Source organism: Pyxicephalus adspersus, chromosome 6 (genome assembly GCF_032062135.1).
Source record: "Pyxicephalus adspersus chromosome 6, UCB_Pads_2.0, whole genome shotgun sequence".
NCBI classification, from domain to species: domain Eukaryota; kingdom Metazoa; phylum Chordata; class Amphibia; order Anura; family Pyxicephalidae; genus Pyxicephalus; species Pyxicephalus adspersus.
This window is the reverse complement of record NC_092863.1, coordinates 85,774,540-85,784,097: the sequence shown is the minus strand read 5'-3', so window position 1 is coordinate 85,784,097 and position 9,558 is coordinate 85,774,540. Positions and strand designations below refer to the sequence as shown.

The 9,558-nt window shown below is 40.0% G+C and overlaps 1 protein-coding gene across 1 annotated transcript; it reads left to right on the top strand.

Annotated features, from left to right (window-relative positions):
- The first annotated feature begins 328 nt into the window (after window positions 1-328).
- On the top strand, window positions 329-8,169 carry LIPG (lipase G, endothelial type). The gene is made up of 9 exons (XM_072416460.1): window positions 329-575; window positions 3,198-3,391; window positions 4,354-4,533; window positions 5,106-5,217; window positions 5,869-6,093; window positions 6,261-6,503; window positions 7,087-7,210; window positions 7,588-7,806; window positions 8,061-8,169. The coding sequence occupies exons 1-9, from the start codon at window positions 482-484 to the stop codon at window positions 8,167-8,169; spliced, it is 1,500 nt and encodes a 499-aa protein (XP_072272561.1). The 5' UTR covers window positions 329-481.
- The last annotated feature ends 1,389 nt before the right edge of the window (window positions 8,170-9,558 follow it).

Below are 9,558 nucleotides of genomic sequence, written 5' to 3'. Positions count from 1 at the left end.
GTAGATGCCCTCCGTGCCCATTGCAACGGGTATTCCTAGCACCAGATTCACAACGGGTATTCCTAGCACCAGATTCACAACGGGTATTCCTAGCACCAGATTCACAACGGGTATTCCTAGCACCAGACTCGCACACAGCCGCATTGTTCGCTGACAGCACATGGAAGGTGCGCCCGTCTTCTCCATTCATATTATCCTGGGCGTGTGAGAGGCGTGACCAATCAGCGGGCTGGAAAGCAAAGTCAGATCGGCTGATGGTCATGTGACCCGAGCCCGAGTATTAACCAGCGCTGCTCCTGGCTGCGCTCATTGTAAAGTGTGCAGCTGCTGGTTATCCCTTCCCAGAGAGAAATCCCAGCCTTCTATTGAGAATCCACCAACTGGTACATTGTCACACCATTATACTTCACTCAATAGGAGCCAAACTGCAAGGATTCACACCAGCAAGGAAATCCCTTTAAATCCTTGAAAAGAGCAAGCAATGCGCATCTTGGTTGGGCTGCTATGGATGTGCCTGGTGCTTGTGGTGCCAAATACAAAGGCTTCACTATTGGCAGAGGAAGGGCTGCTAAAAGGTAAGTAATGGAAGCGATATGTGAACACTTGTAGGGAGCTGATGAATGAATGGGACTACACGTGGCAATGAAAAGTTGGGTGAATGGTCAATTGAATGAAATCATGCTGCTTGAATGGAGGGGAAATTTCCTCTTCTAATACCTTGCTTTAGTTAAGTTCACTCAGATATATACTTGGTGGCTCTTGATGGGTTACACTACTTTGAATGAATGAGTGCTATTTAATTTGTTGGTGTTATATAAATACAGGTAATTAATAATATTAATAATGAGAATTCAGCTGCTTTGGGAGAATGGTGGTGATTCACTGCTATTTAATCTCTATAACCGGGTCCTAGGGGTTCCTACAGCAATGAGGCTCTGATTATGACCAATGATGAGTTTGGCTATTTATAGGGGAATCATTCTTCTGAATGGCCAACATGCTAATTTTAATGAGTTGTGAATTTATTATTTATAGCAGGGACCTGAAAAATGCTATAAATAAATGTTAAAGTGATTGAGAAACCCTGCCCTATTGGTAGCTATAGTCAAGTCTGACCTCCTATGTGAACTTGACCTCGCTCAACCTTATTTATTTCAATGATTCACTCATTTGTTATTTTATAAATCAATTGCATTAAGTTGGTGATTGGCCAACCTTGCCTTGCCTAAGCTGTGCCATAAATCATGTTTTCATTGGACGCCTCCTTGGCACTTAGGTTATGCTGGCCATCGTTCACTAACACAATATATTCTCTACCTTGATCTAGCTTGTGTTTGGATTGCTAGAATCCTTTTCCTTCATTGAAAGCCAGTTGAAAAAGTTTAGAAATTCCCAACTGTACTATGATCAAATCTTCTCATCTAGAATTATAATTTACTTATTGGTGATAGAAATGCGCACCATGATCACAACCAATCTATATTTGTGTGCCATGTACAAAGCCAGGGAAATAATCATTCATGCACACAATTGTGCGATTTTTGTGCACTACAGAGGCACCGCATGTGTACAGCCCATTAAAGCACTTCTGGGACAATGGGGGCTGCGAGAATATTAAATAACGCCAAGTTGCTTGGGACATCTGAGGCACCGGCAGAATACATCAGAGAATAAAGCTCCCAATATGTTCGTTTGGGGCAGAGTTGCATTTTGCATAATGAGACATCTGCCTGAAAAGCTGCAACAATAAAACAAACACGCTTTCTGGCTGCACCTGTAACCAATGCTTTAACGAATACAGGCCTGCATCTAATTATGGGGGGTGCAGAATAATAAGCTGTGGGCAAGCTGGATGCTATGGTCCAACTTGCTACTATGTGTGCTTGCCCTTTAAGAGTTTAAAAATATTATTACTTTTTTGTTTTGTGTGTTTTTTTTATTTATATTGCATTTATTATATATTTATATGTAAATATAATATTGTATTACTCTGCACCCCATAATAAAACGGAGAAGCATATATATTTTATCTCATTTCCTCTTCTGTATGATATTGTGGTTTAAATACCCATAATACAGCATTAAAAGCCTTGCCTAAAATGCAAACACTACAATTATGTCGTTGTTTCTCTCAGCAGATTTAATAACTGGTTTCATCAAGTTGAAATGTTATGAGAGCAAATAGGCAATTTGGGTTCTCATGGGTTGCTTTCAGTAATCACCGGGTCTTTTGTTTGCACCTGCCATGAACTTGATTTTTGGGGGCGTGTCAGATAATTGTGGCATCATGGCACTTTTACAGTATCAACAAGATGCCAGGATGATGTAAACTCCATTGTTCTCTTTGAGGTTTTTTCATGCTACTGACTTGGCACTGGCTGGCAGCGTCAATTAAATCACTAACAAACGCCAGCCAACGCTTCCAGTGTGAATGGGCCCTTGGATACTTTGCATGGGTTGTAGTACCTATATTCGCCTAAAGGGGACAGTGTGGGAGGTTGGTGATGATGGCACCTAACCAATTTAGAATTTTTGAGCTTTTTGTTGTAGATTGCAATGTTGGGTTTGTCTGCATAGTTGTCAGCATTTTTTAAACTCTACTCAACTTGTTGCAGAAATAAATTGTATGTTACTTGTTGAGCTTGAACACACATGGAAGTATCTTTTATGTCACAATTTATCAAACTTGCCAGCTGTCATTAGGAAGCTAAAAGTATGCAATCTGTCCACACTGGATGGAATACTCCAGGCAATAAGAGTGCATTCACCCTGTGTGCGATACTGCACCTTGCATAGTGTTCAATGCGCAGGAACATCGGTCCTTCCATGTAAAGCTATCAATGACTTTGCTATATGAATTACAACAACACGTTTCTGCATGCATTTCTGTGTTGTCCCATTCAGTGTGATAAACTGGGTCCGTTTCCCTATGTACAGCAGAGTAGGTGGCTGTATGTTGCAGTATACGCCCGTCCAAGATTTAAATATTTCTCATAGGGCCGTGATATAACCATGAAATCTGTAAAGTTCTGTATAATGTCAGCACCTTATAAATACCTAAAATTTGTACAATCAAATGATGCCTTTCACATGTCAGCTCACATCCGCCTACACACCACAAATAAGCAGGTTATAGATTTCATATGGCATACTGGAGCATACATGTGCATTGACATCTCTTCTTTTTCTCCTTGCAGATGACACCATTGCCAATTTACTTAAAGAGGCCGATGAGGATTTAGCTGCCAAGAAACCCCACATACTGTTTAATGCTCACTTCTCCACCAATCCTGATGAGGGCTGCTTCCTGGATCCAGGGAATGATGAGTGCCTGCAGAACTGTAATTACAACACGTCTGCCAAGACCTTCATTGTTATCCACGGGTGGACTGTAAGTACCTACCTTCCATGGACACTTTATAGAGCTAGCCAAGCAATATTGGTCTTAATGTATGATGAGCTTTGGATTTACCAACGGCTATGCAATGCAAAGTTTTACTTGCACAATCTATTCAGTTTGTATGCAATCATAAAGCTCCTTGTACCAAATATTGGTAAATCTGTCTGAGATTGTACAAGAACAAACTCTTGGTTGGCAATTATTGTTCCCCTGAGATATCCATGCAATGCATTAGGGGCAGCACAGTGGCTCAGTGGTTAGGACTCCTGCCTTTGCAGTGCTAGGTCTCAGGTTCAAATCCCAGCCAGGGCACCATCAGCATGGAGTTTGCAGGTTCTCCCCGTGTCTGCATGGGTTTCCTCCCACATCCCAAAAACATGCAGTTGGGTTAATTGGCTCCCCCCCCCTACAATAATGACATATGGCTATGATAGGGACATTAGATTGTGAGCCCCTTTGAGGGACAGTTGGTCATAACTATGGACTTTGTACAGCGCTGTGTAATATGCTGGCGCTATATAAATACTGTCTAATAATAATATGCAATAAATGAAGTCTCTGCCCTGCAAATGCATAAAGTTTCAGTCTTTGATTATTGAACAGTAACATTATGAACTTGTGTCTCAAATCACCACTCTAGGTCTGTGGTCCCTATGTCTTGTTTGCACCACTAGGCAAATTTTATAGGGCCCCAATAGACAGCACATAAAGGTATCCTTAGAAATAGAGCTAATGCGCAATGCAAAGCACATCTTCATTTTTGCATTGTCATAAATATTAATTATTGGCAGACACGCCTCCAACATGATCACAGAACACACGTTGCTGTGAAACTACAAATGACTGTTGTTTACCATGAATAGTTCAGAAAATGTTTCATTTCTGTAGGTGGAAAGCCTGCACTGGCTTTTGTTTTCTTTTTTCCTAAGTCCCTATAATCTTCCATTTTTTAGATGAGTGGACTCTTTGAGAGCTGGTTGCTCAAGCTGGTTTCAGCTCTTCAGGTGAGAGAAAAATACTCCAACATCATTGTGGTGGACTGGATGTTCCTTGCCCACCAGCTGTACCCTGATGCTGTTAATAACACAAAGTTTGTTGGAAGAGAAACTGCTGCACTGATGGACTGGTTGCAGGTAACTTTTTTTCTTTAATACGTCTTCAGTATGTTGGTCCCCTTGACTTTGACAAACCAAAAGTCCTGGTTTGTCTTTCTTGCAGGAGTAATAATCTGGCTTTGCTGCTGTCCACCTTCTTGCTACTATTTATTAATAAAATTTAAAATATAAATACAAACATTCTAATCTTTTCCATATAGAATTAGAGGTCAAAAGGAAGATAGTGGTGGCCATGCCACAGATCTTCCCCTTCAATGCTGCTTGGGACCCCCTTGTCCCCTGACTGTTTTCTCAGAGCAAAATAATAGACATTGTGTAAACATTAACTCATTAACTTAGCTCATGCTTCTAATTTCTTCTTCACAAGTCACCTTGATGCTCCCAGGTCTCCCTAGTTCTCTGTATATTTTTTCAATTCTATTTCCTGCTTTGCGCATAGGTGATAAAGCAGAGATGAAATGAATTCTGGAAATGCGGACACAACTTACAGTAGATCCACGGTTCTCTGTAACATAACCGATAGAATTCAATATATCTGTGTTGCTTTATTTTAGGAGTTCATATATTAAATATCAATTTTATTTTTACAGGAGAAAGCAAACTTGTCCCTGAAAAATGTCCATCTTATTGGGTACAGTCTCGGAGCACACGTCGCTGGGTTTGCTGGCAATTACGTGAACGGAACAATTGGACGTATTACAGGTATATGTTGGATCACACCTTTACATAAACAGAATTTTATGTTTATTTTAAGGAACAAAGCCAGTTTATATCTTTAGTCCTGTTTAGCCCTGAATATTATCTTTTAATCTTTATTGTAATTAAGGCTTACTGGCCTTTTTAATACGGACTTAATTTTAAGGGATTGTATTCTAGTTATAGTATTATGATATTGGTTATTAGACAAAGAAATGCATTTTCTACATACAAATGCTGAAATGTTTCACCAACCAGCTGCAGGGGCTTAACTTTTAAAATAAGTTACCATTTGAAACAGAAGCAAGTTCTTTCTATAGTGACAACACTTTTGTAGTTGGCTCCCTGAAATGATAGATGTGAAATAACTTGGCCAGTTAAAGTCAGCAAAAGTAATTCTAGCTAGAAGCAAAATATGTTGCATGCATTATTTTGTGTTTAGGACCAGCATCTAGGTTTATTGTGACTTCAGAGTGTCTACAGTGAACTAAGAAAGTGCAATGTCACATACAGTTGTGACTTTTTTTGTACTGTTGATGACGGAGAACCAGTCTGCAATGGATTCTTGAATATGTAGACCACTATTGCCATCTATAGTTAATTCACATTTTATAGTAGAAACATTGACCTAGAACTGTTGCATCTCCTTCTTTTTAGGTTTGGACCCAGCCGGCCCTATGTTTGAAGGGGTTGAAGCCCACAAACGTCTTTCCCCAGATGATGCTGAATTTGTAGATGTTCTTCACACATATACTAGAGAAGCTCTAGGTGTCAGCATCGGCATTCAGATGCCAATTGGCCATATTGACATCTACCCCAATGGTGGAGACTTTCAGCCGGGCTGTGGCTTGTCTGATGTCCTTGAAGCTAACGAGTATAGAAGTAATTTTTTTTTTTTTTTTTTTTTTTTTTTTTTTTTTTTTGATTTCAGCTTTAATGTCTACATTAGAACCAAACTCTACGTCCTTTTTAGCCTAATCTATACAAGCAAAATGAACACCCAGCGCTTTGGGTTAAAATCCTAACGCAGTCCTTTTGGTCTTCTACAGGTATTGGTGAAGCAGTGAAATGTGAACACGAGAGGTCAGTCCATCTATTTGTGGATTCCCTCATCAATAAAGACCAGGAGAGCTTTGCGTTTCAATGTACAGACTCCAATCGCTTTAAGAAAGGGATCTGCTTGAGCTGCCGTAAGAACCGCTGCAATGCTATTGGCTACAATGCTAAGAAGAGCACCAGCAAGAGGAACAGCAAAATGTACTTGAAAACCAGGGCTCAGATGCCCTACAAAGGTATGTTCCTGTAGGCCTTCAAACTTCCCCCAGCAACCTAAAATTGTCACCTTCAAGGAGGATCTCCGCAACCTCCAGTCTTCTAAGATTTGTATTGTTGTCCAATGTGGAGACCATGCCCTCAAGACAGCTTTGATTGTGTAGTACCACAGGTAACATTGAGCCCCAGAGCCACCGAAAGTCTAGTAGGACAACTTCTTTATTAATAACGAGTCCACTTGGTGGGTTGGAATAGCACTTTTATTTGACCTGTGCATAGGAACCCCCATAATCCCAATCAAATCAGGCTCCACTGTTGCACAACCTCAACTTTAAAGAACCTCATAATTTCTGATTCATTGTCCATCTCCTCTCACAGCCTAAAAGTTCAGTTGAGAGCTGACCTAAGTATACTGGCTACCTTATAAGCCGAGTCATGCCTTCAATGGAATAATTTTGGAAAACCAATAGATTTGTGGGTTTAGTTGCACTTTAAAATATGCAACTGACCACTTCTTTACCTTGCAATCCAGCTTCAAATTAAATTTATTTTACTGAACCATCCTGTCTCGACTAATTATTGTTTTTATTGTTTATTATTCAGTTTACCATTACCAAATGAAGATGCACATATTTGACTACAAGAACCAAGAATCATCTGCAGAACCCACCTTCAATGTCAAGCTGTATGGAACACTGAACGACTCTAACCCTCTGTCTTTGACTGTGTAAGTGTTGTTTTGTTTGGCTGACTTATAGAGAACCAAATATTGTTTTTAGATGCTCTTTGTATGCAAATTGTTGGCCAGACTGTCATGGGCTAAAATCCCTTCAAAACTCCTTGGGTGCCCACCAACCCTGCACCTAGATGGTCCACCTATTTGCCAATAACTTTGTGTATTATAGTGATGAACCAATGAAAATATGAGAAGGGGGTGGCAAAGCTTTTGACATGGAAACTATTAACATTTTTATGTTGAATCCATCGCTGGCTTCCTTGGTACTTAAGAAAAGTTTAAAAGCTTTGTCCCTAAGGCCAGTATAGTAACATGAAATTGTAATTTGTCAGAAGCTTTTAATTTACAATGCTTCCTTTCATGTTTAGACCTGAGAAGATTGGTTACAACTTCACAAACACTTTCTTGGTTTACACTGAAGAAAACATTGGTGACCTGATGACTTTGAAGTTATCCTGGGAAGGAACTAAGCAGTCCTGGTACTCCTTCTGGAGCTCCCTGCAGAGTTACTGGTCAGCATCAAACAATGGCGATCGGGAGCTGCATGTTCGACGTATTCGTGTGAAGTCCGGAGAAACACAGCAGAAGTAAGTTTTGGCATTAGCAAGTCATTTATTTGTCTGTATAGGTCAAATTAGGATGGGAGATGGGTAAAGTTCTGTAGTCCAGCTCTCACAGGGTCTCTTGCACATGGACTTCACAAGTTATAGAGCCTGGAGACAAGGTATTGTCTCTTGGATTCATCATAGTGTGAAATTAGCTGACTTTATGTCATTTTCCTCTTTTAAAATCTTAAGTTCCCCATATCTGAATATTAATATGCCCCAAATGTTTGTTTTAGGTTCACCTTTTGTCTAAAAGATCTTCATGCAAGTCGCATAGCTCCTGGGGGTGAGCTGGTATTTGAGAAATGTAGAGATGGCTGGGAAGTGAAACCAAAAAAACGGTAAGAAATGAACCCAATTTTCTGTCTAGGTGGTTTGGAAGGATGGTTTCTGGAAATGTTTGAACCAAGTACAGGCATGTTAAGTACAGAGGCAACATGGATAACCTGAGGGTACCTTTGTATTGTCAGCAACACTAAAATAATAGATTAATGGTGCATTCTTTGACACAACTGTCAGCTGGAGACTTGTTTTAACCACATAGATGTAGCAAAATTCCTGACACGCTATGGGTAGTAGTTTGTTTTGGAGTTGGGACTAATTTGTGAAAACCTGATATTTAAATTTGTAAGGTATAGATTTTGTATAGTTCAAGAACACCAAAAATCAACCAGGTATGCTAAAGCGTTCACAAAAAATAAAAAGCTAAACTGGATTTTTTGTATCCCATTGGAACCTCCTATTCAAAAATCACAGTTGTGGCATTGCAGCTTTTGAATCTCTTGCCTAGTCCTGCTGTACAATGTTTTTGTGTAGTGGCAATAAGAGGGGTAAATGTTCTGTTTTCCAAAAGTGGAGAATTGAGCAGGGCTGATAAAACCTAGAACTGGGAATCCATTGCAGTAGAGGCACCACATCAACTCAGAAAGTTAGGAGCTGTGGTATTGATGATGGGGCTTGAGTATCAGATGCTGTCTTGGGAATTATATTGGATTATGATTTCTGGAATGGGTTAGAAAATAAAAGTGGTTCATTGTGGGCAAGAGAAATGCCCTTACATCAAGAGGCCTAAAGGATGACTTTGCAGTCAGGTTTGCACCACAACTCACCGTTACTAGTCTCATTCAGTATGACTTGTGACTACTACTAGCTATAACATGACCTGGATAAATGAAAACCTGTATAGCTAGCTGTGCACTATAACCTGTTATTATCATGTCCTATCAGTTATTTTTGTAAGCGCTATAAGCTGCACCCACTAATTGTGACTTTTATTCCACCAGGGTGAGTTTATGATTCTATACACTTCTCCCGTGATCGTCACACTCAACAATGGATGAATGTTACAATTGGACCCCAAACTGGAAAAAGTTCTAAAGCACTGAAGATAACGCTGCTCTTTTTTATTTATCAAGAATAGACTATTCCACAACCTATTGTCAGTTGGCTGTGGGGTAGCCCTACAGAGGATTCCTACAGCAACCTTTTTGATGGCCCTTTGCCTGTCATCTAAAGAGCTTTAATATGTTGCACTCTTAAATCTCTCTTATGAAGACTTTCAAGAATGAGGTTTACAGTTTCTTTCTAGCCATGATGTTGAAAAATGGTGTTGGACAGTGTAGATGTGACCCTCAGTGAGGCATGTCTTAACTGCTGCTGTTATGAAAACTCCAAAAATGTTCACTGGGGTGCTCAGTAATCCCTTTACCACTCTTCTCTTGTCCACACAGACTT